The sequence below is a fragment of the Nipponia nippon genome, unplaced genomic scaffold (genome assembly GCF_047370975.1).
Source record: "Nipponia nippon isolate SJK-2023a ecotype South Korea unplaced genomic scaffold, ASM4737097v1 scaffold_7, whole genome shotgun sequence".
Lineage (NCBI taxonomy): Eukaryota > Metazoa > Chordata > Aves > Pelecaniformes > Threskiornithidae > Nipponia > Nipponia nippon.
This window is the reverse complement of record NW_028262391.1, coordinates 32,457,933-32,478,633: the sequence shown is the minus strand read 5'-3', so window position 1 is coordinate 32,478,633 and position 20,701 is coordinate 32,457,933. Positions and strand designations below refer to the sequence as shown.

General features: G+C 57.5%; 1 protein-coding gene across 2 annotated transcripts in view; it reads right to left on the bottom strand.

The window, feature by feature from the left end:
* The window catches only part of VAC14 (VAC14 component of PIKFYVE complex), a 67,970-nt gene that overhangs the window by 2,855 nt on the left and 44,414 nt on the right, over nucleotides 1-20,701 (bottom strand). For both annotated transcript variants that reach the window (XR_015700809.1, XM_087740959.1), the window contains exons 15-18: nucleotides 4,882-5,056; nucleotides 4,052-4,170; nucleotides 3,095-3,174; nucleotides 1,263-1,413 (exon numbers count right to left, since the gene is read on the bottom strand). Coding sequence is in view for 1 of the 2 variants with exons in the window: in XM_087740959.1 (XP_087597085.1) it covers nucleotides 1,263-1,413; nucleotides 3,095-3,174; nucleotides 4,052-4,170; nucleotides 4,882-5,056 (525 nt within the window). In the remaining variant the exon portion in view is untranslated. The remainder of the gene's footprint in view (nucleotides 1-1,262; nucleotides 1,414-3,094; nucleotides 3,175-4,051; nucleotides 4,171-4,881; nucleotides 5,057-20,701) is intronic.

The window sequence follows — 20,701 nt, the reverse complement described above, 5'->3', positions numbered from 1 at the left end:
CCCCCCCGTCCCAACCCATTCCGGCCAAAAGATGCAAGACTGGCCGGAAAGGATGCTGGTGCCACGTGCCTCAGTTTCCCTGCTTGGTTTTAGGAACAAGCAAAAAATATCTGGGTGCTTCGGTGTGGAGAAGGACTGGTGGCAGCGGAGACAGCCCCGGGGGATGAGCACCCATGGCTGGAGCCCTGGGTGCTCATCCCTCAGAGCTGTCCCCGCGCAATGGGAGGGGGACACCAGCCCATCAGGGGACATGGGGGAGCCCACAGGAGGATGGCAGGCGGCTCTTGCGTCCCTGGCGTCCCCCCAGGGAGGGGGCAGCTGGGGCTGGCCTGTTACGAAAGCCGGCTTCGGTGTTTGAAGGAATGTAGGTCAGAGTTAATCAGATGCTCACGCCGTCTGACAGCTCTGGTTGCTCGAAAAAAAACCCGCTGCCGGGGCCAAGGGAGGGGATAAAAGGGGGGAAGGAAGCACATACAGCCCCCCCATCTGCCCCCCCAACTAAAATCAGTGCCGGGTTGTGGGTATGAGCTCAGCGCTGGAGGCCACGAGGGATAAAAGCCAGCCCAGGGAAGCTGTTAAAAGCCAAGGAGTGGTGGCGGTGGGGGGTTAATTCAGAAACCTGCTCATCCTGGGAGCTCTTCTTTTTGTTCTCAGGGCTTTGCAAAGGACGACCCAGCTTTAACATCAACCCTCCCTGCTCGTTAGCTGAGGGCTGGAGAGGAAATCCCACCACCGGCATCTAACGAGCCAGGTGGGCTGCATCCCTGGGCAGGGAGCACGAGGATTTTGGCTGATCCCCAGGGAGAGGCCACCCTTGCACATCGCTGCTCATGGCTCCCTGAAGGCCAGGCATGGGGACGGAGAAGCAAGCCCCCCAGGCATGCACGGGTGACACAGGCTCCTTTCGGGTGCAAGGCTTGGGGGGGATGCTTTGGGAGCACCCCCGGCTGCCGGCATCTCTCTCTGTAAACCTCCTTTCCGGCTCTGCTTGTTTCCATAGCGACCCCACAAGTGAAATTTTCCATCCCGGATGCCAAATGCCTGTGGATGAGGCACAGCCCTCCCAGGGTTACCAAATATAGACACAAAACCCCCCCCGAGCCAATGTTCTCGGCCACGGGGCAAGGAGCAGCCGCGGCCGCAAAGGAACCGCAGGGCGAAAGAAGAGCACGGGGCTGAGCCTGGGATTGTGGGGATGCTCGGCTGCGGTGGGGACGGCTGGCCCAGCCCCGATGCTGGGGGTCTGTCCCCGTGGCACTTACGCTGTCTGCATGAGCTCAGGGTTGGGCACGCACTGCAGGCGGTGGGAGAGGAGCTGGAAGGCACTGCTCTGGGGCAGCAGCATCAGCAGGCCATAGAGAGCCTTGATCAGGTAGGGGTTGTTCTTCACATCCAGCAGCTGCAGGCGGAGATCTGGAAAAGGGGAGGAAGAAGATGGGGAGGTGGGTAAAATGCATTTTGCCTCCAGCCCCAATAGCAGGTTCCTCCCAACCCAGCTGATGGTCCTGGGGAGGCTGTAAGCCTCTGCCAGCCAACCTGAGGGGCACCTGCATGGCACCAGCAGCCTCTCCCGTTGCATTAACTCATCCATCTTCGTGTCCCACACATGCCAGAAGCACCTCTCCTCACCACAGCCCCCCGCTGCCAGCTAGGGAAGGGGGCAGACGGCTCCCCAGTCTCCCATCCCTGCTGCTGCTCATCCTCGAGCCTGTCCATGCTGTCTGCCTGAGGACACATGTGCAACATGAAATTGCTTCTCAGCTTCTGAGGGATTAGCAGAATTACCCGCCTTGGGGCATCACATGTCAGAAGGGCTGGGTGACACCCTCCTGGGGACTCTCTGGAGCAGAAGGGATCCTCTCCACTCGGCCCTGATGGTTACGTGTGCTGGGCCATGGCGTTGCTTGGCAGAGGGGAAACCACCTTCTTGCTCCATCCCTCGTGGTGTTCAGGGGTAGAAGGGCCTTCTGAAGCCCTACAGACACCTGAGGTCCCACCTGGGGCAGCCCAGGGGATGGGGCGAGAGGTCCCTGCCCCAGCAGCTCACCTCCTGGTTGGCACTAGCACCTCTGGTGTCTCTCTGCGAAAGGACTCATGCCCAGGGATGCTGCTCCATGGGGGGGGGCATGTCTGTCCCCCACGCCAAGACTTGGAGATTAAGGTGAGTGGGATCGGGAACCCTCAAGGAATCGTTCCCACCTTGCATGGTGCGAAGGAAAGTCATCCTCGGGATGAAGCACAGGGCACCACGGGAGGAAGCGTGACCACGGGCCAGCCCACATCTCCATTGCCTAGCTGCTCTAACCCTCTTCCCTCAAATATATGCCTCCAAATATTCCCCCAGGTATTCCCTGAAATAGCCCTGGACCTATACAGTCCCCTCCCGAAGTCCTTTTTGGGACATTTCCCAATGCCCCCAACGCCCAGCTCCATCTCCAGGGAGAAGGAACCCAGGGGCAGCTGAACACCATCACAAGAAACCCCCCCATGGTCACAGGTCACCCCGCCACATCCCCCCCTCCCCATCCCGGCTCCCACCGCCATGGCCCTGAGCCCCCAGCCAGGCCCTGGCTGCGTTACCCAATGCGGGGGACACATTCCTGGGGCTGGGGGGCCAGATCTGGAGAGAGAAGCATCTCTGGTTTTATGGGCTTATGCTCCTTTTCCAGAAAAAAACCCCACGTTTTTTCTTGCTAAGGGCCCCAGCAGCACCTGCGACACCATCCCGCATCTCCAAGGGTGGCACATGCGGCTCCCCGCAGCCGATACCCTACCCGTGCCCTGCCCGTGGCGATGCTCAGCATGGTCCAGGCCCACCCCATCCTTCCCCCATCCCTTTGTTTGGTGCCAGGTCCGCTCGCTCCCTTAACCTATATCTGGGGGGCGAGCAGCCCCCCCCCGGTGCTGCCAGTGCGCCTGGCCCTGGCGGGCAGCTCCAGCACTCGGCAAACCTCCCGGCAAGAAGTCTCATAACTTCTGCTCTATTTATTCGTGTGGCAGCTGCCGCTTGCGATGAAGGAGCAGGGAGGGGGACACGCTTGGGGTGGGGGAGCACCGCGCGCCGCCCCTGCCCCACACGGGGTTTCCTCCTTACATGTGAATATGGGGCACTCGATGAGCTGCACCAGCTTGTCCACCTCGGTGAGGAAATCCACGGTGACCTCCAGATCCCCACTGGATGCGGCCGTTAAGGACGTTCCCTTGGAAAAGGGTGGCCTGGCAGCAGCAGATGGCTCAGCCGGGTGATGCTCGGCGTGGACTGTGGCTCTGCCAAACCCTCCCTGCACCAGCAGCTCCCGCGGGAAGCAAGCAGGCAGGGAACGGGCAGGGCTGATACACAGGCAGGGCTGAAAGGTCTGCAGGGTGGCCAAGGGACGATGGAAGGAAACAGGATGAACAGGCAGGGATGGGGGAAAAGGCAGGCTGCCCAAAAAGCTGTCAGCTTGCCTAGCCAGAGAGCAGGCAGGTAGATGGTGCAAAGGAGGACGCTTGCTTTTACCCCCCTGGCCCACCAGGATGGCACGGAGGCGATGCCGAGCACTCTTGTCCCCCAGGAGAAATGCCGGCATGCACCGGGAAGAGAACCCGAGCGCGTTATTAAGCTTCTTCATATGGAAAGCTACTCAGGGAGGCTCGGGGTTTGCCAGCATATGAAAATAATCATTCTGCTCCAGGCAGACGGTGAGCTCACTGGGAACCGCACCGCACCGGGCGCTGCCTGCTCCTCATCAGGCCAGGAGGCCAAAGCCTTCACCTTCCTGGGAGGAAGAGGATGCTGAGGAGCTTCCCCTTGTGGGCAGGGTAAGGTCAGGTCTCAGCCGGTGCACGCTATTCTCTTTTTATGCCACAAAAAATAAGGATGACACAAGGGGAAGGGAGCTGGCGTGCGCCCAGCACAGGCTGCCCTGCCCTCTCATCGCAGGGACGCCGCCCTGGTAATGATGGGCTGCAGCCAGGAGGTTAGGCTGGCCCGCAGGGTGACCTTGGTGGCCACAGAGGGGCCAGGGGCCAGCCTGGGGAACTGGCCTCACAGAAAACTCCCAAAGGATACAATTTCTGGATGAGGTCGTAGGCATGCTTGTAGTTCTGGGTAAGGAAGCAGAGGGACACGGTTGTCACAGGGTTGTGACACCAGGACCGGTACAGGCAGCAGAAGAGGTTACGGCTTTCCTGGGGAAAGAGGAAGCCATTGGGGTCAGGTCACCAGTGGGATCAAGGATGTGGCACGGAGACCCCCACGTCCCCGACACGAACCCACCGGGCTGGCAAGTGCCACCCAGACACAAAGGGACATTTCTGGACCCACCAAGTCCACCTGGCACTGGCATGAGCCCAGCAGCCTCGGGAGATGGAGACCAGGTGGGTTTTGGGGTGGCAGTGTGACGGGGTGGCCCTTGGGGGTGCTGTGTCCACTGAGGGACAAGGGGCTGGAGGACGGTGGCTGTTGCGCCCAAGGTGACACCACTGCATAGCTGGCCTTCAGCATAAGGAGGAGGAGAAGACAGGAGATGTCACTGGTGCTGGTGGCAGCTGCTCGGCAAACCCCACAGACGCGTTCCTGGCAGGGACAGCTGAGGGACTGGGGGGCTCTGCTCCCGCTGTCACCTGTCCCCTGGCCCGTGTCGGGGCGGAGGGAGGGAGGGAGGCGGCAGCTGCTCGAGGGCTCGGGGAGCCTGTTCCCATCCCGGGGGAGAAAAGCAAGAGTTGGGCACGTGCTCCAAGCCCCCCTCAACTCCTGAAGAGAGGATGAATGAAGGGGCTGCCCCGGGCACCTGAGCTCCAGCCCTGGGACTTGCCAGGAGGAGACCGAGCAGCAAGACATGTCCCCAGGTCCCTGCTGATGCCATTATGTCCTCCTAAGCCTGCTCCCGCTGCCCATACCGGGGTCTTCAGGTCCTTCAGTTGGTTCCTCAGCTGGAAGAGCTCGGAGGAGGTCAGCAGGATGGTGTTTAGGGTATGGACCATGGTAGAGGCGAACTTGAGGTCCTCTTCCCGAAGCAGTATGTCTGCCATGGAGTGGAAGATGTTTTCTGCATTCAGAAGTAGACAAAGCTGCCTGCGTATCACAGAGGAGAGAAAGGATGGTTAACGAGCACAGCAGAGACCCTGACCTGAGCCTGTGCATCACCCTCTTCCTGCAGAGAGGACCAGGGATGACAGATACGGGCACACCAGAGGCTGGGCGAGTGTGGTGGCACCGGAGTGGAGCTGCTGCAGGGTAATACCAGGCTCTGCATTTGGAGGGTGCACCTATTCACACCACGGCAAGGCCAAAAAAAATAGCTGGGCTAAGACACATCCCTGGTCGTGCTGCTCTGGGACCTCGCCAGCACCCACCACTGTGGCTTGTTGCCACCTCAAGCCTCCCAGTGGCCTCCCTCGAGAGGTTTCAGCATAACTTTCCACCCTGACAACTGCAGGGAGCATGCAGCAGCGTGGTTACAGATGGCATGTGATGGTCCAGTCAGACCAGTATCCACCCAACACCAGGGAACTGGTAGGGAGCGAGCATGGCCACTGGGACAAACCACTCCCTCCTGGCACTGTACAACTTGGGAGCCCTGGAGCCTTTCCATCTACAGCCCCCCTTTCTTCCAGTAACCTGCCCTGTTGCTCTTTGAACTCCTCCACGCTCTGGCTCCCATAAGATCTGGTGCCGAGGGGCTCCGGAGCTCCAGCTGGTGAAGCTGGAAGATGCCTCTGCTCCGCCGTACACCCCACCGACAGCGCTCTCCCCAAAACACAGTGTAGCTGGCGCCGCGGCCCACGCCGATGTGCCTGGCCGGGCCCGGCGGGTCACGGCAGGAATGTCCTGCTTAACAAACCTTGAGGCATTCCCAAGGTTTTCAACATTTTAGACCAGAAACCAAAAACCAGATTTTTTTTTCTTTTTTTTTTCTTCTGCATTTGTTTGGATTTGGGGATTTCCTGTTTTTTCTCCAGCCTCCTGTGTTCTTGGGTCTTTGTCTGAGGAGACCTGAAACACTGCCCAGCACTGGCTCAGCTCTGTGGTGCCTGTATCGGGGAGACCTGGGGGAGCCCACCCAGCTCCCCAGCTTCTCCTGAAACTGGGATGCTCTCTGGGTCCCTGCATCTCTGCCATGGGCTGGTGGGGAACCTCGGCACCAGGGGAGATGCTGGCATCCCCCAGAGCATCTCTGCTTTCCCCCAACTCCTACCAAGCACTGTTCCCCACCAGATAATCTCAGCTGGCAACCAAATCCCCCTGGAGGCATCTCAGAAGGGTTTAGGAGGCAAAACAAGGAGCACCGACTTCAGTGGCTGGGCGAGAGGCATTTGCTAGCTGCTCAGTGCATCTCAGTTTGGCTGGGAGGTGGGAGGCACACCTGAACCCCCCCAGGGTCACATCTTCACCTCCTGGGGTGAGGAAGAGGAAGGAGGCAAGTTTCCAGATGTCCCTGCAGGGAAGGACTGGTGGAAGACTATATGGCTACAGAGAGACACCAAAGACCATAGCCTGGTGTGTTAAGGATGCAGGAGGTGGACGGGCAATGAAGAAATGGATTTTCCCTGCCAACACATGGAGGAAGAAACCCCCCATCTTCCTCCCAGTTCTGCCAAGCAACCCATCCCCTCCTCGCCCAGCCCCGGCTCCTCTCCATCGTCAGCTCCCGCATCCCGCATGGCCGCTGCCGGACAATGAGATGCTCTGTGTGGGCTTTTACATAACCCAACCCGGCGATTGCTCTGGACCCCATTAAAATGGAACGGGCCGCGATAAATAAGCTCATTTATCCCAATTATTCTTACGTAACCAGCTGCATTCATGGGGATGAAAACGCTTCCCCGATTTCTCGCCGCTTGGACGCGGGCTGGCTGGAGGAGGGAGAGCAATGGGAAAGCGAAGCATCAAGGGAGGGAAGGGGAAGGCAGAGGCTTTTAGTCCAGCCTGATGGAGCCAAAAGCAAATCAATAGCTCAGCATTGCAGGCAGGATCCGGTCATTGCCAGCTGCAGCAAAGCAAACCCAGCCTGGCTCCATCCTACCCTTCTCCAGTAAAAGGGGATAACTGGATGCCCCATCCATGGCGAGCTTCTTCCAGCAGTTGTGCCGGAGCAGGCACTGGCTACTTGGACCATGAAGCAGGATGATTTACTGTGCCCAAAGAGGGGATGGGTCCTCCAGGGAGAAACACCGGGACAGTTTCACCCCCAGTTGCAAGGTGCCCCTGGTGTGCTGGTACAGCTGGGGACTGGCTCTTCTGCACTGCTGCCAGCTGCTCGGGGCCAGCAAGGAGCCAGTGTTTTACACCTTCCAGGCAAAAAGGCTACAAAAAGAGCTCAAACAAGCTCAGCCAAACCAAAAACGGTGCCGGCAAGTGTCGAGGGCAATTCAGTAACCTCCGGAGCTGCCCTTGTCTGCCCACAGTAAGGATGCCAGTCGGGTCCCTTCTCCGACGCTCCTCTGTGGAAAAGGAGGCTCTTGCTTTCCATAAATAGGAGCTCTGACATTTGGCTGGCTAACGCTGCGCTCCCAGCAAGCGGGGGGCTGAACGCGAGCCGCTTTCTAATTTCAGGCCTGGTTTTGATTAGCAGGAAAGGGTTGGGTTTGTTCCCCCTCCTTTCGGTGGCACTGGGAAACTGGAAACCTTCAGGGTGTTAAAGGAGCAGCCGTGCAGATTCCATCCCCCTGAGCAGAAGCCATGTCACCCCCTGCCCCACCTGGGCACCGTACCCTCCAGCTGCCCCCAGGCAGGGGCTCTCCAGGAACCACCAGCAGAACGAGTTTGCCAGTGCTCAGCAGCCTCCCCCAATACAGCCAGAGACCCCAGACTCCCCCCTGAAGCCCCTTGGTTGGCAGATCCCAAAAGTGGTCCCCAAAGGAGGGGACAACTGGCCAACCATGCAGCTGCCAGCCTCCGTGACAGCAGCCAGCAGCTGAGCCCAACTGCCAGTGCCGGGCGGCCGCGGGTGGGACGGGAGGGGTCCCCCGGAGCCGATCCCTTGGGAGGCTTCAATGGCACGAGGGGAACGCGAGGCTGGCTGGGAGGAGGGAGGGGACAGGGCCGTACAGGGGACAGGTGGCTCCAAACGTTAGTTGGAGCAGCCGAGATGCAGTTGCGGAAGGGGACAGGGCAGAAAGGACAGCAAGCGGGAGCCATACCCCAGATACGTACACCCCAGACATATACACCCCATAAATATATATATATATACACACACAGCCCAGCTGCATGACTTAAAACCCCAGTTACTAATAGGGCTGGCTGTGGCTCACCCATCCATCCACCTGCACGCGCTTTGATGTGACAATGGAAGGAGCTGGCTAATCCCCCCCAAAGTGAGACGCCTCTCCCCAGGGCTCTCCCTACATCCTCGTGGGTGACGTACATCCCCTTGCCCATCCCCTTGCCCACAGGGACCCAGCGAGTCCCCAGGGACCTCCTGGTGGGGGAGAGGAGGGGAAGAAGAAGCGTCCCTGGGGAAACAGCAGCCACAGAGCATCACTGCACCGCATCGCCGAGACGTTAGGCAGCCGTCAGCGCAGGCACATGGCGGCAATAATGAAGTGCGGTATTTAGGCCATTAAAATTTAACTCCTTAAATTAAAAGGGTTATTCAAGCCTTTCCAACGGAGCCAAGGAATGTGGCTGTGGGCAGATGGGAGGCAGCGCCTGCCTGCAGCATGGCAATGGGGGACACCCCCTCTTGCCCATTGCCTCGGATGGGGCCAAGCCGCAGTGGGGGACCCAGGGGGTCACCTCCAGCCCCTGCCGTGGGGACGGGACAGCGCTCTGCCCTTCCCCTCACCTAAAGAACCCCTCGGCAAGCCGATGCTGACCAAGGGAAGAGCCAAGGAGGTCATCACCAGCTTTGCATCACCATGCCACCCTGGGGTCCCCCCCGCGTCCCTGAGCTGCACCCCAGCTGCACCCCATTAAGCACCACAGCCCACCCCGATACGGCGACCACTGAGCAATGTCAATCGCAAGAAATTCCCATCACAGTAATGACTGGTGGGGCGGGATGGGATGGCCTCTTACGAGGACAAGCCAAAAGCCCCAGGGCAGGGAGCTGCAGCGGGGCCGTGCGCCGGAGCCCAGGGGACGTCAGAGCAATGGGGCAGCTTCAGAGCCACATCTCCAATTAAGGGCAAGCCCTGGCGGCCCTCACAGCCCTCTTGCTTTGACAGCACGATGCCTGGAAACCCGGCTAATCTAAACATCATCGTCTCAGGGAGCTGTCGGAGCTCCCATCCCACCCGCTCGCCCCTTTAACCGCTTCAGCCCCATCCCCTGCCCAGATCCACCATGCAGGAACGGGGTGGAAAAGGGTCAGGGCAGCCCGATGCTTGCTCAAAGGAGGTAAAAGTCTGGTTTTCCATAAAATTACAAAAAAAAAAAAGATGAAATCCAGCCCCACTGTGGATGGAGACACTGTCTCCTCTGCTGGGACCTGCAGGGAGCCTCGGAGGGGGAGCGCTGCTGGCCCCCTTCCGTCACCCGGCCATGCTGAGCACTGTCCCACTGCGTTCAATTAAGCAGGTGCTTCTTCATTAAGCACCAGTGATTCGTTTTATTAGCCCTGGGCAGACACAGGGCCCCAGCAGGGAGAGGATTGTGTCTCGTTCCACTTCCAGCAACTGGGACAGAGCCGGAGTCAGGGAAGGAGCCAGGCGAGGCGGGGGGGAGCGATGCTCCAAGGGGCTCTGCCCCACTTTTCGGCTCACGGGGCCAGACCACTGCCTCTCCCATGGCTGCGAGGAGGGCAGAGCCCCTCCATCCTTCCTCCCCACCCTCCTGTTCCTCTGCTCCCTTCCCCTCTCCTCCCCAAGGCTTTCTGCCACCCTTCCTCCCCATGAGCTGCCCTGGCTTGACCCGCCTGCCTGGGGGACCTGCAGCCCCTGTGATGCCTGTGCCAGTACCCCTGAAATCTTCCTGCCGGGAAAAGCAGCATCCCTGGCCCGGCCCAGCAGCTGGAATCCTTTAGGAATTTGCAGAGGAAGCACAGATAAAATTAGGACGGAGGGGAGAGGGAAGAGAGAGAGCGGGAAGGCAGGAGGGTGCCGTTCACCCGTCCTTCCCCACCACGGCAGTGAAGTAAATCCCAGTCCTCCATTTTTCTCCCTGCCTTTGCTGAATCCAGGCTCCAGCTCCTCTGGGCAAGGGAAACCATGGCAACCCCAGCAGCTCCTGCTTTCGAAATTCATTTAATGTAAGGGACTGCGAAGGGTTTGGGAAGTTTAGGAGCAGTGGGGCTCCTTCTGCAGGAGGCGGGTCTGAGGAGAAGAGGGACCCTCTGCCTGCTCAATCTCCTCTCTCCCAGCCACCCGTTCCCATCTCAAAGCAAGCCTCTGCCAGCACATTTCCCTAATGAGCTCAGGTCCTCATCAACAGGCAAAGAGGACCCAGTGGAGTCTGTCTCCTGGTGATGGGCTTGCAGGCACCGAGATGGAGCAAGATACATGGTGGAGCATCAGCATCTGCTGGACGTGGGAAGCCATGAAGTACAACCTGGCCAAGTAGAGCCCAGAAGAGCATAGACAAGTCCTTGGGAAGGGCAACTCTGGAGCTGGGAGCCGTCATGGCTCACCCCAGGTGAGCAAAGAGCCAGCTCCAGCCAAGAAGACAACATGAGCAAAAGCTGGACTCACACCTCCTTCTTCATGTGGCTTTTGGACTCTTCGCGATGTCCTGATGTTCAGGTCCTGCTCTTTGAGACGTCAGGTCAACCAGGAAGGGGAGCGGGAAGGGTGGGGGCGTTTGGGGGAGACCTAGTTTAATGTGCAACAAAGCCTGAATTTTCTTTTCAACCTTGCCAGCCCCGGTTTCTCGGGATGGTTATCAAGTTCCCCCAGGAAACTTGGTGAAAGCCATGAACCAGAGATGTGCAGAACCTGGGAGAAGCCATGCGGACCTCAGGAAGCCAGAGACAAGCCCTATAATGCCTTTGCTTGAAAAGGGAAAGGTGCAGAGTGTTTCACTGCAAACAAGAAAACCCTCCCACAGAGCGTCTGCTCAGCAGAAGCCATCAGCGTGACAACTGCTGAAGGAGCCGTGGTGCCAGCTTGGCACTGGGCCGGGGCCGTCTCCTCCATAACGTGCTCCCCAGGGACCCTCAGCAGCCCCGGAGCAAGCAAGGGGAATCCCCGAGAGGAGCACGGTGCTGCTGTAAGCGCTCATCTCTGCTCCCCTCTGCAAACCAGAGCCCCTTTCCACAGGTGGGACAAGCAACGCCCAGCCAGGGGAAAGCCAGCAGCTCCCCGGACCCAACACTGCCAGGCTTTTGGAGACAGCAGCCAGGGCAAAAAGCCAACTCAGGGACATCGTGGGCCACCCATGCATGGGGACTTCCCAAGAGGTTCTTCCCACTGGATGGAAAATTTAGGACTGCCAAGTTGAAACCCAGGGGTCTCTATACAAGTCTGGTGAGCTCACAGAAACCAAACCTCTTGCATACTTATGCTGCCAGGCTCGATTCTAACAGCCAGGAGATGCTCACAGGATGGGGAAAGATGAAGAATCCCAGGGTGTGATTGCACGATCCCAATTTCCCGGGGAAAGCAGCCCAAATCCAGATGCCCTGAACACTCTCTGTACTTGGAGCCACTTGTTGCCCCAGGGGTGGCTTGGCGATGCTGTGCTGGGCACAGACGATGTACCAGTGGTTTGAGAACTGCCATGGACATGAGCAGAGCCATGCTCAAACCTTCTGCCCTTCAGTTGGTGAAACAGCATCTCAGTCCTGCAGAGCCTCAGCCCTTGGCTTCTGCTCCTCCTGATGCTCCCCTTGGACACGGGGACCGCCGGGAGGTCCCTGTCCCAGCTGGCAGGATGGCTTCCACACTGCCCACCCACCTACCAAAGCTGCAAGTCACCTCCTGGGCATGTCCACCTTGACTCGTGGTGAACCCAGCCTTGTCCCCACCCTGGACGTTGACTGCCTGGAAAACAGCGCCCTTCGAAGAGGTCACCTTCAGTTTATAAAGCAGATATCCAACACCTCCGGGCACTTACATGATCGGTGAAATACCCACAGCTCCATACTGAACAGGACCGAACAGGGAAACAGGACTGTACCAAGGAGAAGGAAGAGTTTCTTCAGACTTCTTCAGTTTCTTCTGATCATCTTCAGCACAGAAGATGATCAACCACTAATATCCTCTGGGATGGGCTAGAAGCTAAAAGATAACTAGATTTGGAAACTTAATGGTCCACTCAGCCCAAGGCATTGCCCAACTCTTACGCGTAACACAGATGAATGCGACAACTTCTCCAAGGGGAAGCCTGCATCCAGCACCAACCTCCAGCTGCCCAAGTTAGTGTGTCCCAGGAGCTTCCTTGAGGAAACCTTACAGTGACCTATGGATAAAGCTATCCTGCCCACAAGCATGCAGTCATCGAGGACCTGCAAAGCTTACAAGATGCTGTAGGAACATCTGAGCATCTACAGGAGGCTCACCTGGAAAACAGGCAGCTTTTCCCCTCTGAATCCTCCAGAAAAGCAAAAAAATATAACCCCCAAGACATTTCTTCTCCAACTTTTAAACCTGCTGACGACTCGACGGCAAAATGGACGGCAAATACAAGCCTCGCTCTGGACTCCTGGGGCTTCCAGCCCAGGCAGGAGGCACAGGCAGCAGCGTTACAGCATGGGCCTGGCAGGGCTGAAACCCTGGCTCCAGCCCACCTCCCCAGCTGAGGGGAACGACTCCCATTCAACCGAGCCCTCCAGAGACTGACCCCAGAGGGGAACTTACACCGCGCAGTGACATTTTCAGGCAAGCATCCTCTATTTTGAAGGGGAGGAAGGGTAGGGGCTGGCTGGGGAGGGGGGGGAGATGTGTAAAGCAGCAGCAGATCCTTCCTTTGAGACGTACACTTCCCTTTCAGGCTGACAGCTGTGGCCTAATTTTCAAGAAAACTGACAAGCGCCTTATTTCTCCCCCTATAATTTCTCTTTGCTGCAAATAAAATAGGTTAAAGGAGCGGGCGCAAAGCTGTGACAACAGGAGCCGGGAGAGGCTGATCCGGTTCAGGGTGCGCACAGCTTGCAGAGAGACGGGAGCCGTGGTCCCTGCGCTCGCCCTTCCCCTTTCTTCCCCATTGCTTTGCTTTAAGATGAAGAAGTAAAAGTGCTTTTGCACCTAGAAGCATGGCTGAGGAGCAGGTTGCTGTCCTAGAAGTGGATGAGCCTTTGTGTCCTCCCCATAGGGAAGGCAAATTTGGGAGAAGATGGTCCCGCTGGGCATCCCTAGACCTCTGAAAGCAGAGGGACAGGCTGGGAGGTGGAGTATGGCATGAATACGTTGTGGGTTTGAGGGTGAAGCTTTCCAGAAGGAAAGAAAAAAGGGACTGGAAAGGGGTGGCAGCATCTCATGGGTGGCAGCAGGCGGGGATCTGCCAGCTCGGCTCAGGGACGAGCGTGCCCCAGGGTGGGAGGTGAAGCTGCCTCGCCTCTTCTGCCAACATCTCAACTCGGACCCGCCACTGACTTTTCCCTCACTTTGCTTAAGCAAACTGGCTGTATTTTGCTCAACTGGCTCAAATCCGCATGCAGATGCACCCGAGGCAGTGCTAATTAATCCTCGTGTGACTTTGGGGAGAAGGGAGAGAAGGAGCAGGAGGAGTGGGGACACTTGAGCACAGCCTAGAGCTCAGGAAAGGAGGTCCCTGTGAGTAACTTGGCGATCTTGGCTGCACTCTGGACTCAAGACTGTCAGATAAAAAAATACCCCCCCTTATGCTGTGGTTTAGACGTCCCAGCTGCTATTTTGGCTTTACTGCTGGGCTTGCCTCTGTGTCTTGCTGCCTCTTGCTGCCTTTCAGCATTGTGGGGTGGATCCTGATGCCTGCCCTGCCTTTGGAGCTGGAATCCCTGGAGGGATCCCAAAGGGGGATGCAGCCTGAGGAGCCTTGCTCGCCCTAACCCTGCAAGGCCTGCAGATGTGCGAGAGGAGAGCAGCTGGATGCTCCCTGCAGTGCCAGCACCCCAAGAGCACCCGATGCTACAAGGGGATCCACTCCAGGCGCAGCCGAGCACCGAGAGCAGCTCACGTACCGAAGGGAAGGAGCACCAAAGGGAAGGAGCTCCAACCAGAGTGGATTTTGCATGGCTTCACGCTTTCAGCAGGGAGTTTAAAATGTCCCATCCCAGGACATCCCATCCCGGGATGTCCCATTCTGGGTGCAGAGCGCCTGGCTGGACCCACCAATGGGAGCTATGGAGCCTGCAGCTGGGGTGAGCGCTTCCTGGGGCAGCATCCAGCCTCGAGCATCTGCCTTTGATGGAAACCTGCAGCAAAGCGTGACTGTGGGAAGTGCTGGAGCATCCTCGCCCGCCTGCCTGCAATCGGTGGGTGGCGCGTGAGGAGGGAGGGCTGCGTGCCCGTCACCGGCGGAGAGCAATGTGCTGTGAGATGCTCGAAAGCAGCCAGGAATGGAAAAATCCCTTGATGAGAGCAGCAGGAGGCAAAACACTCAGCCCTGCCTTGAGGTTTTTAACTGAGTGTGCCCTGTGCCTTGGGGATAATCCCAGGCAAGATCCCCTGTAAGAGAGACAGGGGGAAAATTCTGTTATTCAACCTCTCCCAGACTCCCTGTCCTGGCTTTTGCCTCCATGGAGATGAATAAACTGAGATGACACATTTGCAGAGCAGGAGAAGGAAACACCATCAGAAGCCCCAAGCCCTGACCGATGGGATCAGATGGGTTAATTTAGCAGCTAACAGCCAAAATCACCCCCCTGGCCCGCACCAACCATCACCTCCTCACGCTGAAGGTTCTCATCCCATTGGGCACGCAAGGGAAATTTGGGAGACACCTTGGAAGCTGCTTGTGCTGAAGCCCTGCTCCAGGGAATGTGATTGTTAGCAAACATGGGAGCTGCGGGCTCCTCTCCCCGCCGCCCAGCCTACCTCTTCCCGGCTCTCCCCTTCCCCAGCCTGCTTTTCTGGCCCCGGTGATGTGCTCCTGCTGGGATGCCAGGGAAAGGGCTGGGACGGAGCAAATATCCCACCCTGGGGACCTGCCCTTTGAAGGAACTTGGCCATTTTGGGAGGATTTTCCTCCCCACGCACACTTCCCCTTCCTCCCCTCCACCCTCTCGCTGACCCGAATTAGTCCCAGCCCACTCCGGCGCTGCTGCTCGCATGTGGTTCCCATTTTTCTACAGGAAAACCCATCAAATCCTTCCAGGCAGCTCTGAGTATGGCTGGTCCTGGAGCAGCTTCAGCAGGTAGGAGAGCAAGCTCATTCCCAGGGGCTGGTCCCTCCCTCCAGCTCCTTCAGCCCCCATGGCTCAGTGGAGGCATCTCCTGTCCTTCCCTGGGGGGGTCCAGCCCCAGGAGGGGGCTGACAGGGGCTGGTCCAGCTCCTGCTATCCTAGCAGGCACATCCTTAGGCAGAGCAACCAGGCTTCTCCATCGCAAAGGTCACACCACTGATGGCTCCCAGTGCACTGCAACCCTAGATGCAACCTCTAGCATGGGGTTACGGAGGATATCAGAGAGCCCAGCATGATACCCCATAGCCTTGGTGAATTAAAACCTCATTAAGCACACACTCTCTTGGGCTTGTGGAGCCCACTGCATGATGTAAAATAGGCAATTTGAGAGCTGGGGCTTTTCGGAGGTACAGTGGGGTTGCCGGCTCCCACCCCAAATTCACATCAATGCCCAAGAGGAGCCTGTGCTCGGCTAGGGCAGTGGGAGACACATAAAAGCAGAGCCTGGATGTCCCCACACCACTAAAGCACCACTCTGGATCTCTGGCCATGGGGTTTCCCATGATCGGGTGGAGGCAGAACCAGGGAGAGGAGACTTTGGGGAGCGGGCAGGGGATAAAGGGAGGCACAGAGGAACGAGCTGGAGATTAGCAAGGAGAAGCCCGCAGACCTCAGTGCAGAGCCAGGAATGCTCACCACCCTTCTCCATCACCCTGTGCCTGGCCGGGGGCTTGGGCGGGTGGGAGCCCCACTTTCTGCTTTGCAAACGGGTGGAAAAAAATAAATAAAAAGCTTTCTCCAGTTCCTCCTTTCTGCAAGGCGCGAGGGGGGGATGGAGAGCGCACAGTTCATTAAAGCAGAAGGGCAGGCGGCCAGCGAGCATCCTGGCAGGCAGAGCAGTGTATTTTCGCAGGCTCACTGCCTCCTGACACAGAAGCTTCCCTTGTAGCACTCACAGCTGTTTGGATTTTACCCGAGTTCATATCACAGTTTATCAAAGGGGCTGCATTTTTTTTTCCTTCTTTTTTTTTTTTTTTTTTTTTTCACTTTGCTGAGTACAAGCCGAACGGTTCCCGCGAAAACAAACGCAGGTTTTGTTCTGCAATGCAGTGGCACAGAGGGTGGGAGAGAAGAAGAGGCGACACACGCTTCCCCCCCGGCCCCGAATCACTTGCTGGTGGAGGAATTTTTGGGGCACAGGTTTGGTGCTGAGAGCTGGAGGGGGCACGGTGGCATCAGCGCACCTGAATGAAGGAGGAGCAGTAGGGGATCCCACATCCCAGCCCTGGGAGCATCCAGCTCATTGGGAGGTATCGAGATGTTTGGCCAAGCAAACCTCGTGTCCAGGGGAGCCTGAGAACATCCAGGCCTGGGAGAAAAGGAGGATTTTGGTTAGCCCCAGCTCTTGAGCATCGCCTGGCAAGGGGCGGGTGATGGGCTGGGAGGTGGGACAGGCAAGCAGGAGGAAAGGATGAGGTTAAGGATGGGGTGGAGGGGCCAGGATGGGGCCAAGGGACAGCGAATCACTGCAGGATGGTGGCATCCTGGGGCTTCGGCATCCTCTTACCACCAAAGGAGACACACACCAGCTCCGTACAGGATCCTCAGCGTATCCCTCATTCTCTGAGCCTGCGGCTAACCCCCCCATCTCACTCCCTCCCCAGAGCCCTCCCCACTGGGATGCTGGCAGGCCGCCTTTCCCTTCCCAGCCCCCCCCAGACAGAGAGCATGGCCCTAGGAATGCTAGGCAGGCCAAGCAAAAAGCAATTTAACATGCTCCTCACTGCCTGCCTGCCAAGAGCATCGGATGTTTGTGCTCCGCAGGACATGCCGGCCTTCTGCGCTCCCCCGCTCTCTGATTCCCCATCCCAGTTAGCAGGTTCAAACCCACTTTGCTTCCCCTACTTTTTGGGGAGAAAGGGGTATCGCATGGTCAGCCCCAGCCTCTCTCAGAGGCAGAAAAGTCCCCTACCTGCCCCAAAAGAGGGGACTGGCCACCCCAGCCCCACTCTGAGGGCATCACCGTAAAGCCCTTCATGCACCCAATGTGACGTGCTGGTGTTTGTCCCCAGCTCTGCCCTCTTCACTATCCAGCTCTCCACTGGCCTGATCCTGGCAGGACTTTGAGACTTCAAGGAAAAAGCAGGATTTCCAGCCAGGTGAACTTTTCCCATCTGCAGGAGCCATAAACCTATGGCCCCATCACGAGACTCGGGATTTTCCAGCTCCCCAGCTCATGCCATAAATTGTCTGAATAACCTTATCTGCTCTAGCCTGCCTCTTCCAGAATGGATGGAGAATGAGCCCACCTTCCTGGCCACCCCCCACAGGGTTCAAGCATCCCCCAAAAAGCCAAGGACAATCCCCGGTCAAACGACCAAGCCCCACTGCATGCATCCCATGGGGTGTGGCTGAAAAGTCGCCCCAGGGCCCCTTCCACGCAGCTTAACCTCAGAAAATGCCCTGTGAGAAGGTGCTAGGCAGCGGGGAGTTTTATTTAACGGCTCTATAAAACAAGCTGAGACAAGCCTTGCACACAGGCCCCTGCCTGGGGAGCAAAGCGCTGACTCAGGCATCCTCTCGCGCCCCAGGGTGCCACTGCTCGGAGAGAAAATGCCTTCTCTGGGCTTAAAAGTTAAGCCCTGCACTTCAAAGCATCTGCACACAATGCGCATGAGGATGTCTCCAGCCACTCAATCATATCCTGTAGCCCAGAGGGTTCATTTGCCATCCTGGCAAGGTACATCAGCCATGAATGCCTGAGCTGCTCCATCTCAGAAAGTAGCAAAAAGCCAGCTGCTTTAGTGCTAGGCTCGGCTTAGTGAGCTAAACTAGCTCCTGGAGCTCAGACAGACCCCGGGGACAGCATGGGGGCTGCACAACCAGCCCTGGGGAGGGACAAGGTGGGAGAAGATGGCTCCTTCCCAGGGCAGCAAGCTGCTGGGGCAGCTAGCCCTATTCTCAAACCATGCTCTGAGCAGCAATGCTGATGCCCATGGGGTAGGGCTTAGCCTTTCACTTAATCCCCCCATCCCATAGCACTGGTACCAACAAGCAAGTGTTATATCCAGCCTGCAAACCTCGGTGCGGGCTGAAATGCTTGGTGCTGCTCCGCTGCCTGCCTCCTGACCAGCCGAGCCGCTTTCCCTCCGCAGGGTCCTTGCCCAGAGGATGGCTGCACCGCTCCAAGGAGCCATGTGATGCTTTGGAAGCTCCTCTGCATTTTTCTGCTGCTCCAAGCCATCGTTGGGAGGCCAGCAGCTGAATGTGGATATTTGCTTCTTGCTTAAGGGCTCAGTTGAGTCCAGGATGGCCACATGCCAGCTAGGGCAGATAGCTCCCAATTAGCGAGAAGGCTGGAAGGTCTCGGGTCTGCTCATCAAGGTGAGAGGTAACACTGAGCGACGGCTGACGCTCCTGCCTCCGACAACCTTCAGGAGCAACCTTTGAGCACAAACATGCCTGGCTCAAATGGAAAAGGCAGTGCCTTGAATTCTGAGTTTCGAAGGCGGAATAACTTTACTGGCTTCTAGCCTAAAAATGTCACAAATGACAGTGAGAGAGACTGACCCCCAAAGGAAACCCTTGTCTGCTGCAATGCAGGAAACTCATGCCAAGCCAAAAAAAAAATCCTTGGAAGAGACCACGGGAGCAGGTTTGTCACCTCTCCAGTTCCTCAGTGGGAGAGGAGTGGAAAGCGTGAGATGGCTTTTTTCCCCAGGAGACAGCAATGGGCAGGTGACCATCCTGGTTTGCTCCAGAGGACTCTGGGTGATTCATACCACTGGAGCCGCCTTGGCACATCCCTTCACAAGGAGGGTCCCTCTTCCAGGCACTCATGAGGCAACTCAGCAGCTTTGAAGAGCCTTTTCCTGGATGCTTCCCTTCCCTTCTCCTCCTGCCAGGGCTCAGCCTGGTGCGCGAGCTCCACCGCGGCCATAGGCTCTCTGACCTTGAGGCACCCTTGGGTGGTGGCACAGACGAGGCATCACACCATGGTTTGATCTGGTGATGCCATGCTGGATCCCACTGGGGAAGGCGGCAGATCAAGAAGGGCACCCCCAAGGGTGCTTCCTGGATGCACCAGCAGCACTGGCAGATGGACCATGTGCCAGTGCTGGGTTATCCCCCAGCCCGGTGGTCCCAGGCAAGGGAGAGGAAATGACCTGGGTCCTTCCGTATGAACGACAGAAGCTTTTGGAGCTGTTTGCCTGTTATTTTAAAGGCAGTTTGTGTTTCCATTTAGCTCCACCTTGTCTTCTCTGGCAAATCATCCGGAGATACCCAGGTTGGGACCGGGGTCACTGATGGTGAGACCACCCATCACAGCCCCCACCTCTGCGCGGGAGGGCTGTGGGTGCTTCTCCCACCCATCTCCCAATGGCGGGCAGGCACCGGAGCAGCTCTGCACATCTAGGGGACCACACGTCCCTACAGAGCAAGAGACCTTCCCACCTCCACGGGCTCCTGCAGAGATCTCTGCTCAAACTGTGCTCCCGCCCTCAAGCACACAATGTACCATAACCTCTGCTTCTGGAACTTCGAGGACGTGTCAGGAGAGAGACTAAAGTCCTTTCAGAGTCAGCAACTGGGCATGAACAAGCCTGAGCTGGGTTACAAAACAAACTACCTTTAACCGTAGACCCTCTGCCTGACCGCACGGACCTTTAAACTTGCCCACTGGCAATGTGGTGGTGAAAATTGCTGCGCTGTGCTTTAATAAAAAACCCTGTCCCCCATTTGCCTTTCCCCTGAGCACTCATTCTTTGACAGGAGATAATTGCCTAAACTTAACAGGTCTATTTTCCTTCCCTGCTTTGCCATTCCTGGGCCGGCCGGCAGCAGAAAGGGCAGCAGTGGTCCCAGAGGGGAGGGGAAGATGATGGATACAACGGGAGTAAAGGGCCTGTGCCAGCGGTGGGGGAGGACCACGCTTTAACACACACCATCCTGGTCTCTCAAGCATCCCCCTTGTGCTCTCCAGCCCAGGAGGAAACATCACCAGCATCTCCCAAGTCAAACATGAAGCTGGCTTCTCACCCCACTGTGTGAAGCAGCTGAGCTGGCTTGCGGACAGGGGAGGGATGTAACGTGGGAATACGCATACGGCTTCAATTGGAAAAGTGGCTAAAAATAGCACCACGGGGCTCCCACGTTCACTGGGTCTCTCCGGCAAAAGATCAATCTTTTCCGGAGAGTCCTGTAAAACTTTTCTGCTCCATTCCCATCCTGCTTTTTCTGGAGGCAGCAGAGATGTAGTTACCAGCACTTCAGCTGCCATCAGTAGGTTTCAGAGTTAATCACTAGTACCTGAAGGCATGGCTCACCCCTCCCAGAACCACTGCTTTGGCTCCAGACCTGCATCTACCCCACATGAGCCACAACGTGACTTGACAAAGGACAATCGTATTTTTTTTTGCTTTACCGGATTTTTTGGGGCATGAGTCACCGTAAAAGGCCCTGAGCTGCCGTGAGCCGGTCCCACTGTACCGCTGGCTGGCTGCTGGGAAAGCCAG